General features: G+C 46.3%; 1 protein-coding gene across 3 annotated transcripts in view; it reads right to left on the bottom strand.

Moving 5' to 3' along the window:
- Window positions 1-698: 698 nt before the first annotated feature.
- Window positions 699-22,224, bottom strand: part of PDP1 (pyruvate dehydrogenase phosphatase catalytic subunit 1) — an 89,386-nt gene continuing 67,860 nt past the window's right edge. For 2 of the 3 annotated variants that reach the window (XM_068237656.1, XM_068237655.1), the window contains one exon: window positions 699-2,749. In XM_068237656.1, coding sequence (XP_068093757.1) covers window positions 1,110-2,705 — 1,596 coding nt within the window. In that variant the 5' untranslated portion in view covers window positions 2,706-2,749 and the 3' untranslated portion in view covers window positions 699-1,109. Of the gene's footprint in view, window positions 2,750-18,879; window positions 18,997-22,224 lie in introns of those variants that run through there. The other variant, XM_068237654.1, reaches the window with a different exon arrangement.

Below are 22,224 nucleotides of genomic sequence, written 5' to 3'. Positions count from 1 at the left end.
TGACCAAGGTGGTCATTAGCAGATTGATAAAGGGCTATGACAGCCCAAAACAGCTTCCGTTACTGTGACCCATTTTATTTATTTTTTATAAATAAAAGAGCTATAAATTACCCTCGGTGGTGCCGACTCCTTTTTACTTTGTGAACTGCAATAATAGGCATGCTTTACCAACACCGGTGTCATCGATTATGTATTTGAAGCGTACTCCAAATCCTAATACTACTGGAGATCAACTGCTGACAATGGTGAATGTGGGGTCAAGGGTCAGAATGATCAAACAGCAGTCAAATGTACTATTTCTGCCTTTTGTGGAATTGGCGTTTTTCTGAGGACAAATCCGGAGGAGGGGAAAAAAAAATCAAAGCCTGAAAATCAAATTCCTGAATTTCTACAAAAAACTAGTATGCCCTGAAACATGGATATTCCATCACGATTCCACCGAAATGTAATTTTTTTTATTATTCCAGATTATTCTAGCCAGGAGAGAAATATGGACGCCGCCATTGTTGAATACCTAAACCGGTAACCAGCTGTCTGCATTACAGATCTTCTGTTAATTGTACCATTCTGAGTCACTTACCTGGAAATGCAGATCAAGTAAGCCCTCTTTACCATAAGCAGCTGACAGGTGGTGAATTCTCCACCTGTCAGCTGCTTCTGTCCACCAGCCAGGTGCTTGCTAGCGCTCAGCATGGCAGCTAACAGGTGGCACTCCCATGAAGTTGCATTTGAGCATGGAGGTTGCCGTCCTCACAGGAGACTTGATACTTTACCAAGTAACGCCACTGCTTGTCAAACGTGACAAGTAGCATTACCAAACTCTGCAATTCAGCTGCATGAAATTGCAGCCCAAAGGCCCTAGTGACCTGCAGAGACTAGGGAAAAGGGGGAAGGGCGGGTACTGAACTGCCCAGCAAGTGTGCAGTTAAGCCTCCCATGGAAGAGGACTTACTTTAATCCACAAACAAGCCCAGTTTGCAAACTTGTTCTAGATGCAACTCAAAAATTGCAGTGCAAAGACCAGAAAAACGGACATCTACCAGGTCCAATAACAGCCTCCACATTTGTCTCAAGGTAGGCGTTTGTTAACTGAAACCGTATGGAGTGCTTTACTGGTCTTGATAAGCGCCTATTACATGAGAATTAAATTGCACAACTATGATTGTAATATCATCTCTGTACATCCGGGCCAGTTCTTCTGGAAGACTTAGCATTTTTGACAGTCTCTCATGGTCAACAGTACCAAACTCATTATTGCCTACAGCGTGCCGTATAAGATGAGTGGCTGCATTCTGATCTTCAAACACAGAAGATATTCTGGCTCTCCTCTCCATGAGAAGGCCTTGCATCTGTCCTAGGGTGACCTTGTAGCCGCCTACTGCTATAGGTTGCTGATGGTGAACACCAGTGAGATACTCGCCAACAATTCTAACCACATCCTGCCTGTGCATGGTCTCCCACAGACCATCTGTAGCCAGGATAAGGAATTTATCTTTAGGTCGTAATTTGTGATGTATAACTTCTGGTTCTGCACTCAAGTAAGGTGGGGTGTAGTAGTTGGGAGGGATGAACTTTGTGTATTCATTATCATTCAACTGATCAGGGCCAGATTCTACTACACGTTTTTGAAGGTCAATGCTCCATTTGAATTTAACATCTCCAAATGCTCTAAAGGGCATAAGCAGGCCAAGGAGTCGGTCTTGCTTCACAACAGTCTTCTCTTCCTTCGGATGCTCTGTCTTGAGGCGTTGCACTTCAGACTCATTTTGAGCATTGTGGTCATGAGACATGGTTACTGCAGACCAGGAGCCATCTTCTTCTTGGACACCAAGCAAGGCTCGACTATCGCCTATGTTTGCGACATGCAAGTCTACTCCGTCCACATGAGCCACACATGCAGTAGCTCCTGAAAAAGCAACACGCAAGACCCAGTAGTTCAAAAAGGAGTTAGGATCACCTACTTGGGCTTCTAATGACAAGTCATTGTCCAGCCTCTTAAACGAATTGATCAGAGCTTCTTTGACATCCGTGGTCTCGCCAGTGTTAAGGTCAATCAGTTCCTGCCAATAGGTCCGTAAACTATTAAAGTAGAGCTTGGAAGCTTCTTTGCTAAAGTAATCATTTGGGTGCTTGTGCCACTGCAAGATAGGCAACAGAGCACGACCGCTTTCTACAGCATGTTCAATTTCGAGAAGAGTCTCATGAGGTAGTAACGAAACGGCAATATAGTAGAACAACCTTTCACTAACCGCTTGAGCACAGGCACATCCAGCATGACCATCAAACACACCTAGTAGCATTCCTCTGGTTTGTAAACATGTAGCAGCACTTCGACGGTCTTCGATTGGAGCATTAGCCGGTAACTGATTACTGTCAAAGCCAAGGATTGAGCTGATATTCTTGCCATCGAATTCTGGCACCTTAAAACTATACTCATTGGCTTTCAAGATGCTATTGACTTGGGGAGGAGTCAAGTAAAATCTCTGAGGCGTTGTGACATACTTCCTCAGTTGGATACATTGTTCCTTGGGCCAGCGGAACGGTGCTGCAAACTTGCCATTTGCCAAGCACCGGCTGGGTTTCCACGATGGATAAGCAAAGCGGCAGCAGAGAGGTTTATGATGGCAATGACAAACGGAACTGCAGAGCCTGCCAAGATCGCAGTTCCTTATCAGAGGAAAGAGGAGCTGCGATGGAACAGACATTGCCTCAAGGAGAAGGGATGGAGAACAACTTCTGCGTGGAAAACCTACAAGGAAAGAGAGAAAGAGAAAAAAAAGAAATCAAATGAAATCAGAGTTCCAGAGTATACGCAATTATGCACAGATATAACAGAAGAGAGAACAATTAAAGCACAGAGCACAGTCTACCACAAAAAGTGGATCTTTGGGGAAAGTATGGATTTCGTCCCAATTGAAAGAGCTTAATCCAGGCAAGACATCTGTACAAAATATACAAAGCAGAACTAGATGGATTTACCCATAAGGGGATTTCTTGTGTGTCCCACCGGGGGTGGAATGATCAGACCTCCACCCTAATGGGAGCACAATAAGGGTAAAGAGGCGCCCAGGTGAAAATAAAATTAGATTTAAAAAAAATAAATAAAACGTGGACATATGAGGGTGGCTTACCTCAATGACGACAGTCAGAGAAGACAATACTATTTAGAGATAAAGACAGCCAATAGTATTGAGTGCTCAACACCATTGGCTGTTTTTATCTTGGCACTTGTATTGGCCTGAGGAAGCGTGCTACGACCTGTGAAATGAGTTCCCTGCATAATAAATCTCATTGACTTATTCCATCCTAATGGGAGACTGAAAACCTACACAGAGAGTCCTTGTGCACAACACAAGGTGTTTAATTAAGGGTTTTGATTTCATTAAACAAAAATCTATGAATCAAGGCTCTCTCAAAACATCAAATGGAATTCAATTAAGTCTTTCTCAATTGATGTTTAAATTTTTTACCGATACACATTTATTTATATAGCAGTCACATCTTCAGAAGCACTTATACATTATATAGTTTTGTCACTAGCCTTCCCTCAGAGAAGCTCACAATGTAATCCTACCATAGTAACAAGCCCCTGTCATAGTCCAAGTTAGCTTATATGCAGGTTTGTGGTATATGTAAGGAAGGTGGTAAATTCAAGTCAAAATTGAATGTGCACCAAGCTTTATATACAAGTAGACTAGACAAGGTTAACCCATTAGCAGCTTCAATAGCGTTATCTCGTTTAAGATTAGTGCACTGCTTTTATCCTCAGTCAGCAGAACTCCTTGAGCTGCAAATTCTTGGAATGTTTTGATCTCTCTCTCTCTCTACTAGCAGAAACTATAAACTGAATGCGGTCCTCTTTTTTGTCCCACACTGCCCCCTAGTGACATGTGGCTATAAATACACACACTAGCAGTACTGAAGCAGGGAAAATGTAACAAAAAAAAAAAAAAAAAAAAAAAAAAAAGGGGAGGTTGTGCTAAAGTAATTGGCCTGGAGCACTGGCAAGCCTTTAAATTGTCTGGTAAAGGAAAAGGTGTGTTCACTTTTAGATAAACGATAAACTGTCAGGCCTTGTTCACATCATAAATCGCAGTCGCTAGCGTTTTGCGAGAAATTTTTTTTAATTGCCTTACCTGTATGCTGCAATTTTTTAAAGTGCTTTTCTAAGCACTTTTGCAGAACAATTTTGTTTTTTTTCCCCGCTTCCTGACGTCAGTCAGGATGTGAACTCTTTCACCCGGAAATGAATAAATACAATGTATTTATTTATGAAAGCGCTATACAAAGCACTTTTTCAAGCGCTCTGCGATTTCCCAATTCCTTCCATCAAGGCAAATCAACCCGAAAATGGTATAGGCAGCGCTATGGTGAGCGGATCGGAATCGAACCGCTCAGACGTGAACACTCTCATAGGGAATCATTGCACAAGCGCTTTTGGGGCATTTTTGAAAATCGCCAGCGCTGAAATATCGAACGCGCCCTTAGTGTGAACAAGCCCTCACTCAAACAAACCTTATAAATTGTACTGTGAGATAAACCAGTACAAACATGCATCACATGGTATGCATGTAAGACAGTAAAGAAGGGCTAGGCGAACACCGGGTGAATAACCTGAGCCAAGAATAATAACAAATATGCAAAAAGCTTCAGTGAAATCGGAATACTTGGAGAGCCTTCAGACTATTTTAACCACCTAAGTAAGGGGTTGAGGGGCTTCTAATAAAACCAATAGGGATTGATCACCTCTGTGATGACACTCAAAAGTAGGGAGGATCCTGACTTGGAAGCAGGTGGTAGGGAGTTGGAGTGGTAGCATGCTGTAGATGGGATAGGGTGGAGCCCACACTAAACACTTCATAAGCGAGAATCCGTCTGTAACTGATTTTTTTTTTAATAGTTTTACTTTTTATGGAACTGCACAATTGACAGCAGGTTTGCTAGCTATTGAGGAATTGACTGACTGGAGCAGTGGTGGAGAGAACACTGTCTTATTGCCCATGCATATTCGTGCAAAGGATTGTAGAAGGCAGGGGCAAGTCTGTTCAATGCCCCACAAGCTTTAGTTAGACTACTGTGATTGTAGTATACCCCAATGCTTATGACAAGGGTTCTCAAACTGGGTGCCGCGGCACCTTGGTGTACCTCGGCATTCATCCCCATCCTTAGTGCAATACTATCAGGTAATGCAACCGCACACTGATATATAATGTGGCTGCATTACCTGCTAGTTAACCTTTAGTCCCCACAACCATGGTTGAAGTTGAACATGAGAGGAATCACAGTGCCTAATAAGCATCACTAGCTACTTGAGTGGGTCGTCGCCTGATAAGGGTCATAACAGCATTTCGGTAGTTTGTTTTTGCGGAGGCGTGCCTTGAAAAAAAAAAAAAAAAATGTCATAGCCATCAAGGGTTCCCTCATCCAAAAATGTTTGGGAACCACTGGCTTATGAGAGAACTCACCGCCAGGAGACTTGGGCGCAGGATACAGACGGTATATGGGCTGGTTCACATGGGCGTCTGCTGAGCTTTTGCTTGGCATTGCGTTCAAACACCAGCGTTTAAAAGCTAGCTTTTTGGAAGCATTCAAGGCTAGCAGTTCTGGTCTCTGCTATTGTTTCCTGGCGTTTACCGCCTCTTAAAGCAGCATGTTGCTTTCGAGACTAGACGCAACGCCGGGATCTACCGCCAGGCTTTCATGAAAGCCTGCAAAAGCCAGCTCTAAACGCTCCCATTCACTTTCATGGGAGGGCAGTAGATCCCAAAAAACGCTGCGTCTGAAACGCCACAAAAACGCCCGTCTGAACCAGCCCTATGGCTGATCCTGCTTCTGCACAAGTCCCGGCCGTGTTAATTACTACTCCCCCTCCAGGCCGCCATGGATAGTGGGGGAATGATATAATTCGGCTTCCAGCAATTGTTGGAAGCCGAATTATTGTTTTAACAGGAACTTCAGCTCAGTCTTCTGACGGCGCTGAAGTTACTCCATGTGCGCCCAAGTCTCCTGCACTGGATTCACTGTGTTCGTACCCAAATTGGGGCGTCCCACTCTGCACAGGGTGAGAGAGTGTCATTTTTGGTGGAGAAATTATCGATCTTTGATGTGGAAACGCTAGCTGTAGCACATATGCTATATTTTGTACTGGCTTCAAAATTGTCAGTAAACAAACATTCCGCAGAGATCATCTGCCAGTACTAAAGTTGACACCTGTGATACATTTCAGAAAGATAAGGGAGAGGAAAGTTTTTATTATATAGTTAAACCCCTACAAAATAATCTATAAAATGAACATTGTTAAAGAAAACCCGAGGTGGGTTTGTGAAATCATACTGGGACACAGAGGCAGATTCTGTATACAATAACTCCCTACCTCCACCCATTAGGGCAGCCCCCTCCTTCAACACCTTCAAGAAGGCCCTCAAAACTCACCTTTTCACTCTTGCCTACCACCCCTCACAATTGCTCTAAACCCACAGCCGAACTCTGGTCCCCTACCTCTCGTGTCCCTACCTCTCCCTCTAGATTGTAAGCCTTTGGGCAGGGTCCTCACTCCTTTTGTGTCCTACCTGATCATGCACCTCCATTACTGTGCACCCATGCTATGCATCTGAGTGAACCTAACTTGCCTAACTCCATGCTCCCATCCAGTGACTGACTAAGCATTACCTTGTACTCATACTGTGCTGTGTGATCTGGTTTTCTTGTATTCCTGTATTGTCATATTGCTGTTTGTCACCCCTAAATATTGTCTGTAACCTAAATTAATGTCCAGCGCTGCGTAATATGTTGGCGCTTTATAAATACAACAAATAAATAAATAAAAATAAATAATAACGAGCCCCCTTCTCCCCCCTACCTGGCTGACCCCCATAAAAAAAAAAAAAAAAAAAAAATTTATGAAAAAACACAGTGGCAGGCTAGCGACACGCAGATTGTTGCCAGGCTGCTATTTACCTCAGCCTGTCAGTCACCACTGCTCCCCACCTCTGTAAGCCGATTGGAGGAAGCGTACGGAGGCGGGGAGGGAAGGGACAGAGGTGGGGAGCCGTGCTATACAGGAGGCGGGGGAGAAGCGACCAGTGACCGACTGGCTAAGATAAATAGCAAGTTAGCAATAATCTGCGTGTCGCTAGCCTGCCGGGGTGTTTTTTTTTTTTAATGGGGGGCATACTACGGTTTCTCTTTAATATAATCTGCCTGCTTGTTCAGGATCTATGGCTGAAATGATCAGAGGATCAGCAGGACAGCCCAGCAATCTGGAATGAACTTCTTGTTGGTCATACCTAGTAGAGCAGAGAAACCCCCATTATGCGTAACAATCAGTGTAAAAAAAGGAGTGTGGGCACAGGGCTGCAATAGCCAGCTGATCTCTGGAATAGAGCAGCCTTGGTAGGTTAATCCACACTGGGGATGGTTGGTTCCAACAGGTAACCATATTCATGTGCACAAGTACAATTCTAGAGGAGGTACAGAGACAAGCAATCATATTAACAGATCACCCATTAGCACAGAGAGATGGATACACAGAGCAGTGTATGTAGCAGAGAAACACATACCAGCAAACAGGAAGAAAGCAGGCAGATCTGGAATCTTACTGCAATGCCTCAAGCAGAATGGATGTGGAGCAGGAGCAAAGTGCACACCACCCCACTGTCACACACATGACACTGCAGAGCCCAGTGTGAGGGCCATGCTGGCTGCTCTGCTGGACAGCACTCGACGTGTATTTTTAGCTGATGTAACAGGAGCATGCTGGAGAGCTTCAGGAGGACTCAAGCTTGTGACTATTAAAATTCTGTGCAGCCAGCTAGTTGGATTCTGGGCTGCAAGAATACAAATTCAAGGCACAGCAAAGAGAAAGAAAACTATACTAATCAGATTTCAAGGCTTTTAGCTCAATTGTACAGAAACTCCAGCCAAAATCTATTCCAACATTTCAGGTTGAGTTTGGGGGGGGAGGGGGGGGGGGGGGGAGAAGAGATAGATATATAATTAAAATAAAATAGATATATAATTTAAAAAATCTTTCCTCTCCCTCATATTTATCACATGGTGAGATTTTTACTGCTGGCAGGTGATGTCAATGGCAGGAGATGCAGCTTGCTTTTTTTGGCAGCTGTTATTTCCCACAATGCCACAAGGCTCCGACAGTGTGATGTCAGTACCATGGTCCTGACATCACACTGTGGGAGGGGTTTCACCACAATATCAGCCATACACAGCCCCCTTCTAATCTGTTTGAGAAAATAGATTTCTAATGGAAAAGGGGGTATCAGCTACTGATTGGGATAAAGTTCAATTCTTTGTCACAGTTTCTCCAAGTTGGAGGAAATTGATGATGTTGGACATATTTCAGCAGCCAAATGTATCACGGGGTGGAATGGGGATCTGTCGTTGCTAGTCTAGTTTATGGGGCCCAGCAGGAAACCTCAAAGGGAATATCACTAACACGATTAGGTGGACAGCGCCTTCTCGAACTGCTATGTCTCAAATAGGTTGTAGTAAGCTACGCCCACACAATTTGGCCAATCACAGAGCTTTGAGCCGTAGAAGTGCTGTGACTGGAGAACTATTCCTTATGAGGTTTCCTGCTGGGTCTCCTAAACTAGCACCAATCTGACATCTGGCTTTTCAGAAATTCTCAAAAAAAAAAAAAGTTACCCTTTCCTACAGGAGCAACCTCTGTTAGCAGTTTCAGACACTAAAGCCAGGTACACACCTTAAATTTTGATTGCCCAATTTTTACCACCTCCATGTAGTAGATTGTGTCGGTAAATTCCCATGCTACATTAAGGTGGCAAACTCATACTACATTGGAGGTAGTAAAATTGGTCAGCGACTGGCCAATCATTATTGAAAATATGTACCAGGCTTAATAGTGATATCTGCTACTTAAAGGGATACTGTAGGGGGGGGGGGGGGGGGGGGGGTGCCGGGGGAAAATGAGTTGAACTTACCCGGGGCTTCTAATGGTCCCCCGAAGACATCCTGTGCCCGCGCAGCCACTCACCAATACTCCGGCCCCGCCTCTGGTTCACTTCTGGAATTTCAGACTTTAAAGTCTGAAAACCACTGTGCCTGCATTGTCGTGTCCTCACTCCCACTGATGGCACCAGGAGCGTACTGCGCAGGCCCAGTATGGTCTGTGCCTGTGCAGTACACTCCTGGTGACATCCGGGTAAGCGAGGACACGGCAACGCAGGCGCAGTGGTTTTCAGACTTTAAAGTCAGAAATTCCAGAAGTGACCCGGAGGCGGGGCCGGAGCATCGGTGAGTGGCTGCACGGGCACAGGATGTCTGTGGGGGACCATTAGAAGCCCCCCCGGGTAAGTTCAACTCATTTTCCCCCCGACATCCTACAGTATCCCTTTAAGAAGTCTATTTACACAAGAGAAAGACAACAAGGTCAAATATCCAAGCAGTACTGTCCACCTCAAGGTCAGCAGAAGACAAATTTCTCTTGAAAAAGTCTTCAACCGTGCAAACATAAAAAAAAGACATAGAATTTTACTCTGAAGAATTGACTTATTTTTGTTTGCAACAGAGGACCTAACTTCAGGTACTCTGTGGGCTTTGCTAAATGACCTTCAAGACTGGAAACTTGAAATGCACCTGAACTCAGGAGCAACTGTGCAAACAAAGGCAGGCAATGGGAGGAAGAGCACACGGATGACATTTGGTCCTCCTAGCTTTAAGCCCAATCTACACAGTAAGATTTTTTGTGCAATTCAATTACGATTCTATTTATGATCCGATTAAATCCGACATGTCCGATTGGGATTTGAATCAATTCGATTTGCCATTGCAAAACAATGGCAACTCGAATCCCGGACATGTCGGATTTAATCGGATCGTAATCGAATCACAGAAAGAATCGTAACGTGTAGATGGGGCATTAGACCTACCTCCTAGTCTTAAAATAAACAACCAGCAGGATCAGCAGGGCTGCCAGGCAACCAGTATTGTTTAACGTCCCAACCGCCTCCCACCAATGGGAGAGTGGCTCGCTGGGGACCGCCTAACGCCGACTGGTGTCAAATTCATCTGGGTAACAAGTTGTATGATCGAGCAATAATAAAAATCAGAACGAATCAAAAGAGAACAAATATGGCAGCCTACATATCGTCACTTCAGTTGTCCTTTGAACACTTGGCAATACATTAGATGTATTAGTCTCAGGCCAAGCATCAGATGGACACGACATACAATGGCTTTGCAATAATGGGGTCTATTGTAAAGTCCAATGCTTGCTGTATGATGAACTGTTATTCTGGTCATACACAGATTTTTTTGGTCATTAGTTTGTAAATGAGCCAACTGTCAGAAACACTTTCCATCCACTTAGCCAGCGTTCAGGACTGCAATGCTATGATTATCTCTGCTCTGACAATAATGAAGGCTAATCAGCCCAATGAATCCACAGCGTGAGATGCCAATCTCCCAAATAAATTAATACTGTCTGTAAAGACTAATTTGCACATCAGCCGCTTACAGTATTTATATTACACCTGAGCCTAATGCAGAACTGATAATGTAATCAGCGCTAGCTGGCAGACAGCGGGCAAAGCTGCATTATCACAGGCTCTGAACCAGCGTGGCACGGGCATCAGGTGCCTCTACTGCTGCCAAGTGCAAATAATGCTTATAGCTAGAATTCGGTATAATAATATAACCTATAGAACAGAGTTTACAGATATTATTTAGAAGCACAAGTAAAGCTGTAGACACTAGGATTGCAACGGTATGAAATCTGTCTCAAAAAAATATCGCGTTATGACGGTATTACACAATTATGGCTAATCTTTTGGGGGGGCCGCACTCAGTGACGGGGACAACGGAGTGGCAAGGGAAGCCTCAATAGGATCCTGAGGCTTCCCTCTCAAGGTAAGGATCTGATTTTGTACCTAAAAGTTGAGGTAGGTTACTCCCAAAACCTGAAGAATTCGGGATCTGGCCAGCCAAATACCCAAACTAGCCAGGTATTAGTACCCCAGTATAGGTTAGCCAGGAATCTGCCTCCAGTATAGGTAACCAGTCTAGTTGCCCCCAGTATAGGTAGCTAGTATAGTTGCCCCCAATATAGGTGCCTCCAGCATAGATAGCTAGTATAGTTGCCCCCAGTATAGGTGCCTTCAGCATAGATAGCCAGTATAGGTGCCTCCAGTATAGATAGCTAGTATAGTTGCCCCCAGTATAGGTGCCTCCAGCATAGATAGCTAGTATAGTTGTCCCCAGTATAGGTGCCTCCAGCATAGATAGCTAGTATAGTTGCCCCCAGTATAGGTGCCTCCAGCATAGATAGCCAGTATAGGTGCCTCCAGTATAGATAGCTAGTATAGTTGCCCCCAGTATAGGTGCCTCCAGCATAGATAGCTAGTATAGTTGCCCCCAGTATAGGTGCCTCCAGCATAGATAGCTAGTATAGTTGCCCCCAGTATAGGTGCCTCCAGCATAGATAGCTAGTATAGTTGCCCCCAGCGCAGCGGAGGGGGAGAGCGGACAGAAACTACTCATCTTCCTTCAGCCAGACACACACAGCACCTATCTTGTTCCTCCCAGGCGTCGTCACTTTATTACCAGCGTGATGACATGCGGCTACGCCATCACAGGGGGCGAGGTTACCAACGCCTGGGAGGAAGTAGATAGTTGCCACATGTGGCTTAAGGAAGGCGAGTAGTTTCTACCCGCTCTCCCCTGTCGATGCACTCGTTCCCCCCCCCCCCCCCCCCCCCCAATGTGTCCGCTCTCCTCCAGCCGATGCACCTCTCACCCCGCCCCCTAAAACAGGATTGTGCATAGTATGATTACCATGCAAAATCAAACCACGGTATACCACAGCAATCATAGTAGACACACTGTGAGCGCTTTCTTTTAAAACACTCCCATTGATTAACATTAAAAGCAGAGTAAAACTGCAGTGTTCGCACTTTTTCTAAAACTCGAGATTGCTGAATTTTTACTACACGCCAATGGGAGCTCAGAAACTGCTGAGAAGAAAATCGCTCATACAGTGTCTACAGTCTAATGTTTGGAAAGAATTTGCATGCAATTATGGGCTCTGGCACACAACATCAGATCAATAGGTCAAATCGATAATTTTCCGTTACGTCCAATCTGCTCCCGATCAAGAACAGAATCGATTTTGTGCAGTAATGATCTGAAAAAGCGATCCTGTTCTCGATCAGGAGCAGATCGGATCTGACAAATTATCGTTTTCACCCATCGATCTGATGGAAAAGTACATGGAGTACACCAGGCATAATAGCTACCTCCTGCCCTCCTCTGGTCACAGGCAGAACATTTTCGGGGGGGGGGGGGGGGGGGGGGGGGGGGGGCTCGGGGGGGGGGTAGGATGGTGGGGCATGGCTAAAACGCAAAAAAAAATATTGTAAATAAAATTCTGGCTACTTTATTATAACTTCCGTGGACAGAGTGGAATTTATTTTTACACTTTAAGTCCGCTTTAAGGGCTTTTTCATACAAAGACGTTGCGTTTGATGCGACGTTAAGGTCGCACAACGTGCCCCTAACGCAACGCATGTAGGTTATAAAATTGGACGTTATTTTGCACTACGTTATGTGTCTCTTGGTGTGCCGTTTTCATCGCATACTGATGGAACGAAAACAGGCGCATGCGTTACATTTAAACAAAAACCATTACTGAGCATGTGCAACACACATAACACAGCAAATGTATTGCTAAACGCACAGCATGCAGCACTTTCTAAATATTGCTACGCGTTACACACAACGCAACGTGTGCACTGTGAATGTCGCACAGACTTTGCATTGCTGTGCGTTAGTCTGCGTTGGAACATTTTCTAACGTGCGACTTTAATGTCGCACTGTGAAAGAGGCCTAAAGAGACTCTGAAGAGAGTCTAAATTCTCTTTATTAACTTGTATTCATTTTAAGCACCATAAGCCCTGCTAAACGAGGGGTTTATACCCCCTAAATCCCCTCTCCTGTGTCCAGGGAGCGCTTCCTGCTTGAGGCAGATCTTAGGGCTGTAGCTCTGCCTCTTCGCGCATCAATCCCCGCCTCTCCCCGTCTTCCTTATCTGAGAGAGGCGGCGATCCGCTGGCAGATTGACGCACATGGAGGCAGAGCTGCAGCTCAAAGCAGGCATATATGCTGAGCTGTCCTGATGCTCACCACTCCCCCTGTTCTCCTTTCTGCACCCCTCCTGTACCTGTAATTGCCCACCGGCCCCATCTTTCATAGAGTAAGTAATCTAACACCAGGGCTACACATGGCAAATTACAAATTACCTTTACTTTTCAGTCAGCAATGACTTTTCATGTAGGATGGATAGTTCGAAACACAATTGCTGCCACGCCAGCTTTCATTATTTGCAGGTGGACTCCATATACTGCCAGCAAACACAGTTGCCACTTGTTTTTCAGGTGCTCAATCAGTACACACAGAGGCTGGGCACACACATAGCAGAAACCCTAGCGTTGTGTAAAACGCCGCATTTTATGCAGCAATGTTAGTCAATGGGAAGCAGGAAAAAAAAAAAAAAAAAAGACCTGCGATTTACTGTATGCATTTCGAGAACCTGGTTTTGTTGCATATTATGCAGGATAGCTGCCAAAACGTACTTAAAGAGACTCTGAAGCGAGAATAAATCTCGCTTCAGAACTCATAGTTAGCAGGGGCACGTGTGCCCCTGCTAAACCGCCGCTAAAAGGGGGTCCCTTCACCCCCAAACCCCCCACTGCGACACTGTCGCAGGCTTGGTCGCTCCTGGAGGCAGGGCTAACGGCTGCAGCCCTGCCTCCAGTCGCGTCTATCAGCCGCGCATCACCGCTTCTCCCCCGCCCCTCTCAGTGAAGGAAGACTGAGAGGGGCGGGGGAGAGGCGGAGATACGTGCTGACAGACGCGCGTGGGGCAGGGCTGCGGCGGTTAGCCCTGCCCCAACCAGGAAGCACTCCCCCGCTGCACGGAGGGGGATTTGGGGGTCAAGGGACCCCCGATAAGCCGCGGGATAGCGGCGGTTTAGCAGGGCCACACGTGCCCCTGCTATATATGAGGTCTGAAGGGAGATTTATTCTCGCTTTAGACTCTCTTTAATGAAAGTCAATGGAAACGCAACGTATTGCGTTTAGCATTTTGTTTTTTTTTTAAATAAAGATTTGTGTTTCCCGCTTCCTGTTGTTTTCCTAGTGATTTGCATAAATGTAAATATAAAAACGCATATGCGTTTAACATATGCAAACCACAAACACATTAAAACGCATCTGTGTAAAAAAAAAAAAAAAAATAGCAAACGCACCAAAAACGCATTACAGAACCGCATACGCACCTGCATAAAATGCTCCTTATTCACGCTAGGTCTTATGTGAACCCAGCCTAAAAAGCCCCGTGCGTATGTACACAGACACACACAGACACTCGGCCGAGGTGGCTGAAAAAGACTGTCTCTGCTAAGAATCCAGCATGTGTACCAGGGCTGTGGAGTCGGTACAAAAATATTCCGGCTCCAACTCCTCGGTTTCTGAAACCACGACTCCAACTCCGACTCCGGGTACCCAAAATTGCTGAGACTCCGACTCCTCGACTCTGACTCCTTAGTCTAATACTTAACAGGGCTGTGGATTTTGTACAAAAATCATGCGACTCCAGACTCCTCAATTTCTGAACCCACGACTCAGTCTCCAACTCCGGGTGCCCAAAATTGCCCGGACTCCGACTTCACAGCCCTGATGTGTACAGCACCACCTAATCCCCCTGGGCCAGTGATTTGCCTGGCAGGTTGCTTTGGCCAAGAGCATTTTCCCCCCCACTCACCCAGCACCTGCGTGACATCACACTCGCATCAATCCATCGGCTCTGTGCCCCCCCCCCCCCCCAATCAGCAACAGAACTGTACAGTGTTAGCACTGTAATGTCGGCCTAGGGATCAATTACCGATCCCAGCTTAGCGATATTTCTCGTCCGTGTGTACGAGACTACCGCTCAGTATAGTATTGTATCGGAGGCTGTCTTGAGTGTCTCGGAAGGCAGCTTTAAGCACAGCTGAGAAAGACATTTACAGTTGCAGAATGTGATGCCAGGCCAACACACATCAAGCTACATGCAGAACATCATGTGCCCCAGTGGTTTCTTTATACCAGAAATATGCCCACAATTCATTCAGATGAAGTTCTCAGATTACAGAGAGACAGTTACACTAAAATATGCAAATATAAAAAATTCCCAAGGCAACTCAGGGATGACACTTGCTGCAGTCCACGTGTGTGGTGTCTGGGGAAACAAAGGTTTGCCTAAAGTGTACCAGGCAGGAGGGTGACAAAGTTTTATACATACTTGGGGCTCCCCCCAGCCCTCTCTGCGCAGATCACTCAAACGCCACCATACAAATTCTCCTAGATGCTCCAGTAGCAGCCTAGTTCTTCGCAGTCAGTTGGCGCATCGTGGCCAAGTGCGCTCCCCATCTTGGAGCGTTCTGCGCCTGCTCAGTAGTGCTTTGCAGGCGCAGAACGCTCCCGGAGACAGGTGCAAACCTTGCAGCAACTCCTCCTCAGTTTATGACCGTTGGTCCGATTCCTCGACTGACTCCATAGACCTGGGTAGAAAAATCATCTGATTTCAACTTCTCAGTTTATGAAACCTCCTACTCCAGGTACCCCCCCCCCCCCCCTCCCCCCCCCCCCCAAAAAAAAAATTACTCCGACTCCTCAACTCCAACTCCACAGCCCTGGCAATATGTTCCACGATCGCTACCCAAATGCAATGTTTAGGATTTTAAAAATGCCCCCATTGAGGGACACTGCCAAGCTTGATCAGGTCCACTCTACTGCGCAGTACAGTGGAACTGATCCGGCTTGGCGGTTTCCGCTGGAGCCCGAGGGGAAGCTTGTTCTGAACCTGCGCAGGAGCGCGGATTGATAAATATTGCTGCAAGCTGTTCGGGGGCCTGCCAGCGCTGGATCCACGAGGCTGAAGAGGACGGAGGAAGCCTCATTAGGATCCAGAGGCTCTTTTTTTTTTTTTCCCATTATAGGTGTTCTTAAAAAGTATATTCACTCTGTTTACCCCTCTACTACATAGGAAAAAAAAAATAAAAAAAAAACCCAGGGCCTAAATAATATCAATGACTGAAATGCCTACTGGGAAACTACTATGATGGGCCCCAGAGAAAATCCAGAGAGTGCCCCAACCCTTAATCCACTTACAATATAGCAGAGTTTATTACTACAATAACTGCATATCTGTTCTCACACTTTCAAAACATGAAACTAATCTGCTGTATAAAGCTACTTGCACAAATAACCATGCGTCTGTACACTGGAGACCCTTCTCCTACCATAGTGGTCACATAGTCTGCTACACTGCTCAACACTTACGTTTTCAGGAATTATAGCATTTTGGGACATTTGCAATTCATGAATACACATTTTCAGCTGACAACCTGATATTGTTTTTTTTTTTCAAGGATTTTATTGTGATCATCGCCAACACTACCCAATGTGGCATCATGAGCGGGTCTGTACTAATCAGCAGATGCTCGTAGGAAAGCATCTGTTTGGCGAGGACATTATTTCACTGTTCCAACACTGCCTGCTTACTCCATGATGACCAGGCATGACTGGACAGAAACATTCTGAACTGAAGCTTGGGCTGACACAAAGCTCTGCACTGAATCTTGGATCTCTGAACAAACTGGAGAAAAAACACCAATGGCTCAGCAAATAACTTGTTTTGGAGCAAACAGAGTTAAACATGACATTGCTTTGGTCATAGCCCTTCCTCAGATCTGTGCTGAAGCCCAAATAGAGCATAGCCTGACACACAGCATTGCCCTGAAGCTTGGATCTAGCATACAGCTCAGTACTGAATATCACATCTAGCATAGCCTAACACACAGCTCTGTTATGGCCATGTCTAGGAGAACTTGTGGAGAAGCATGCGATTTGTTTGATCACCTGATAGATTTGCAAAGCTCTGATTTGCTGTAATCGCATTCTGCTTTAGCACATGATCATGACTACCAAATCAGAGACTTGCATATCTATCACCTGACCAAACTGATCACATACTTATCCATGAGTTCTCCTAGACAAGACCATCATTACAAGCTCTTTATTGAAGCTTAGCGTTAGCATAGCCTAGCGGCTCTGTACTGACACTTGGCTCAAATCAGGTCTAGCTATGAAGACTAGCTTGGCTTTAGCATAGCCCAACACAAAACTCTGCACTGAAGCTTGGATCAGTTCTAACATACCCGGATGCATAGCCCTGCACTGAAGCTCAGATTGGATCTAGCATAACCAGACAATGCTCTGCAGGGAAGCTCGGATCTAGCATAGCCTGACACAATGCTCTGCAGGGAAGCTCGGATCAGATCTAGCATAGCCAGACCCGATGCTCTGCACTGAAGCTCAGATCGGATCTAGCATAGCCAGACACATAGTTCTGGATCAGATCTAGCATAGCCAGACAATGCTCTGCACTGAAGCTTGGGTCGTATCTAGCATAGCCTGACACACAGTTCTGGATCAGATCTAGCACAGCTAGACAATGCTCTGCGCTGGAGCTCGGATCGGATCTAGCATAGCCTGACAATGTTCTGCACTGGAGCTCGGATCGGATCTAGCTTAGCCAGACACATAGTTCTGGATCAGATCTAGCATAGCCAGACACAATACTCTGCACTAGAGCTTGGGTCATATCTAGCATAGCCGGACACACAGTTCTGGATCAGATCTAGCACATCTAGACACAATGCTCTGTGCTGGAGCTCAGACCGGATCTAGCATAGCCTGACACAATGCTCTGCAGTGAAGCTTGGGTCGGATCTAGCATAGCTAGACACAATGCTCTGCACTGGAGCTTGGATCGGATCTAACATAACCTGACACAATGTTCTGCACTGGAGCTCGGATCGGATCTAACATAACCTGACACAATGTTCTGCACTGGAGCTCGGATCGGATCTAACATAACCTGACACAATGTTCTGCACTGGAGCTCGGATCGGATCTAGCATAGCCTGACACAATGTTCTGCACTGGAGCTTGGGACGGACCTGACACATAGCTCTGCACTCAAGATTGGATCTAGCATAGCCAGACACATACTTCTGGATCGGATCTAGCTTAGCCTGACACACAGCTCTGCACTGTAGCTTGGGTCGTATCTAGCATGGCCTGACACAATGCTCTGCGCTGAAGATTGGATCGGATCTAGTATAGTCTGACACACAGTTCTGGATCAGATCTAGCATAGCCTGACACATAGTTCTGGATGAGATCTAGCACAGCGAGACACAATGCTCTGCAGTGAAGTTTGGGACGGACCTGACACATAGCTCTGCACTCAAGATTGGGTCGGATCTAACATAGCCAGACACATACTTCTGGATCGGATCTAGCTTAGCCTGACACACATCTCTGCACTGAAGCTTGGATCGGATCTAGCATAGCCTGACAGACACATAGTTCTGGATCAGACCTAGCATACCTTGACACATAGTTCTGGGTGAGATCTAGCACAGCCAGACGCAATGCTCTGCGCTGAAGATTGGATCGGATCTAGCACAGCCAGACACATAGTTCTGGATCAGATCTAGCATAGCCAGACACAATGCTCTGCAGCTAGGATCAGTTCTAGCCTAGCCCGCTATATGTGCTGTACGTCTTGTCAGTGCAGTGCAGCAGGATGTAGGAGGGGATACGTACCGATGCGCCGGGGCCCGGGGCACACACACATTCTCCTGTCACAACAAGTTGCGAACATCCACAAGCGGCAGCCGCCCGGCGGACAGGACAGAGCAGCGCAGGAGACACAAGGAGACAGCCCGACATGGAAGACACACAAGAGAGCAGCAGAAGAAGAGAAGAGACGCACAGACAGTCACTCGGGTGTACCTGCGACCCCACCAGCGTCCTAGCGGCACATCCCGCCGCCCGCTGCGGCCGCCCTTCCGCTGTGCAGCGCTATTCCCCGTGACGTCACAGGGAGCGATTGTCCTTCAGAGGTTTCTGCGTTCTGAAATGGAACGCAATGTTCACCACACCCTCCCGAGCACCAATAGCGGCGCCCCCTCATGGCCAGACCCACCCTCCTGCGTTCCGATTGGACGGCGCTCTGGCAACTCTCCCGCCCCCACCAACGCTGCCCTTTGAAGTAGGGTTGCCAAGAGCTGGGATAATGGACAGGGGGCGGGTGATGGACAGGCCGAGATCTTCTGGGCTGCCTCTAGGCTGTAGAGATGGGAAGTTCGGATCTTTTCAATGATCCGGATGATTCGAATCGGATCATTGAAGAGATCCGGATCTTTGATCCGAATCTCGGATCATTTTACTACCGGAAGCATTCGGGGGTGAAATGAACAGCAGGACACTAGGAAAATTTGTACTTACCTTCGGTAATTTTCCTTTCCTGATACAACTCCATGTCGGCATACTCTGGGTTAGGCTCCGCCCCCTTAACCCCTATAGGACCCAATAAAATTATAAAAGGGGCTGAACACCCCCTCCCTGCATTCTAGTATAGTACTCAGACCTATGGACCCTTGATGGGTGGGTCGCATGCCGACATGGAGTTGTATCAGGAAAGGAAAATTACCGAAGGTAAGTACAAATTTTCCTAGTTTCCTGATACCTCCATGTCGGCATACTCTGGGATTTAACTAGTAGAATAAAAGACAAGACGGGTGGGATATAATGCAATAATTACTTATTTATCAACCGCCGATAACACTTTTCTCCCAAAGTTTACAGTCGACAGTGCACCCGGATCCACTCGGTAGTGATTAATGAAGGTATTCGTGGAAGTCCAATTCGCCGCCTTGCAAATGGTGGTCAATGAAACTCCTGAATACGCTGCCCAAGAAGAGGCTATGCTTCTTGTAGAATGTGCCGAAGTAGAAGGAGACTCAGTCCCCCTGGCTCTATATGCTGCTTTAATAAGTCTGACGATCCATGTGGCAATTGTCCTTGACGTCACCTCCTTTCCTTTCCGCGGACCTGAGGGACAGATGAACAAATGCTCCGTCGTCCTAAAGGATTCTGTGTCCAGCAGATACTTCCGTACAATCCTGGCCACGTCCAAAGGATGATCCTGTTCCGGAAACGTTGGCAAGTTCCACTCTTGATTTAGATGCCTTTCTGACACCACTTTCGGCAGGAAGTGTAGCAGTGGTCTTAGTACTATCCTATCTGGGAAGAACATCAGATAAGGATCCTTATAGCCCAAAGCCTGAATCTCTGAGACCCGCCTTCCTGAAGAGATTGCAATGAGAAAGGTTGCTTTCAGAGTTAGATTCCAAATTGTGCATTGCTCCAAAGGCTCGAATGGCGGACCTGACAGATATGACAGGACCAATGGTAAGTCCCAACTTGGCATCGTTTTGCGGATAGGAGGCCTAATTTTTAACAAGGCTTGGAAAAACTGTTGCATAGCCCTTTCTGAAGCTAGTCTGTATCCAGTTAATGCCGAGATAGCTGACACGTGTCCCCTTAATGTGCTGACACTTAATCCTAGCTCTACTCCCGACTGGATAAAATCCAGTACTTCCGGAATAGACGGATTCAGATAGTCTATGCTCTTTTGCATTGCAAAGTCAATAAACTTTCTCCAAATCCTGTGATAGGTTTTGTTTGTAGATTTTTTCCTTGCCTTTAGCAAGGTTTCAATTACTGGCTCTGAGAATCCAGATCTCCTTAAGATCCCCCTCTCAACCTCCACGCAGTCAGCTCTAGTCTCTGCGGGTTCTTGTGAAGGCACAAATTCTGGGATATGATGTCCGGAATCTTCGGTAATCTCATCGGTGGACATAAGGACATATGTAACAACAGAGGGAACCACGGCCTCTTGGGCCAGTATGGGGCAATTACAATTGCCTCTATCTTTTCTGATAACAGTCTCTTTAGAAACCTCAGGAGGAGCGGAACCGGCGGATAAGCATACACTAGAGCCGCTTTCCACGGGAGAGTTAACGCATCTGTCCCCATTGCCTTCGGACAAGCTGTCCTGGAGAAGAAACTGGGTAGTTGACTGTTTGTCGATGACGCGAAGAGGTCGATTTGTGGCAACCCCCACTGGTGCACCAGGCTCATAAACACTGACCTCTTTAGTTGCCACTCGTTGTTCTTCATGGTTCGTCTGGACAACAAGTCTGCTTGGATGTTCTGCACTCCCGGAATATATATAGCTCTCATTGCCATCCAATTCTTCTCTGCCCATTCCATCAGCGGAGCCATTTCCTTCATCAGAGTGGCACTTCTGGTTCCCCCTTGCTTCTGTATGTAGGCTACCGCTGCCTTGTTGTCCAACTGGAAGCATACCGCCTTGTTCTGTAGAAGGTGGGCAAATCTTTGAGAGGCCTTTACTGCTGCTCTCAACTCTAGTACATTCGACACTACCCCAAGTTGGGGAGGAACCCATATATCCTGGACCCATTGATCTTGACAGTGTGCTCCCCAACCCAATTGGCTGGCATCCGACGTAAGGATGGTCCAGGTATATGGAATTAATGAGTGTCCCAGTAGTAAATTGGAATCCTCCATCCACCACTGCATCGACTCCTTTGTCCCTTCCGACAACCAGATTTTCTGATGCATTGATATTTGATTCCACTGTTCCAGGAATTCCCACTGCAATCTTCTCATATGCCACCGACTCCATCTGATCATCGGTATGCAGGAGGACATTACTCCTAGTAATTGTAGACACCTCCTTGCACTGCTCCATGGCCTCTGTATTGCCTGTGAGCACATATTCTTGATTTTGTCGGTCTTCTCTACCGGAAGTGATACTGTGTTCTCCCTCGTGTCGAAGAGAGCCCCTAGGTAAACTAGGTGTCTTGATGGGCACAACTGGCTCTTCTGTATATTTATTACCCAGCCTAATTGAGTCAGAAAACTCATAGTTCGATCTCGATGACAAATCAACTTCTCCTCCGTCTCTGCCAGTATCAGGATGTCGTCCAGGTAGTGATGTATTCTTATCCCCTGGACCCTCAGCATCGCAATTACTGCAATTAAGACTTTTGAGAATGTCCTTGGTGACGTTGATAGTCCGAAAGGAAGAGAAGTGAACTGGAAGTGCAGATCCAGTAGTGCAAACCTCAAGAACCTTTGGAAGTCGTGATGAATCGGTATGTGTAGATAGGCGTCCTGCAGATCTATTGACACCATCCAATCGTTTGGGCTTATTGACAGTATGATCGACTGAAGTGATTCCATCTTGAATTTTGCCAGGGCGATTGA

The sequence above is a fragment of the Hyperolius riggenbachi genome, chromosome 5, assembly GCF_040937935.1.
Source record: "Hyperolius riggenbachi isolate aHypRig1 chromosome 5, aHypRig1.pri, whole genome shotgun sequence".
In the NCBI taxonomy this organism is placed as follows: Eukaryota; Metazoa; Chordata; class Amphibia; order Anura; family Hyperoliidae; genus Hyperolius; species Hyperolius riggenbachi.
This window is presented reverse-complemented; position numbering and strand designations above follow the sequence as displayed.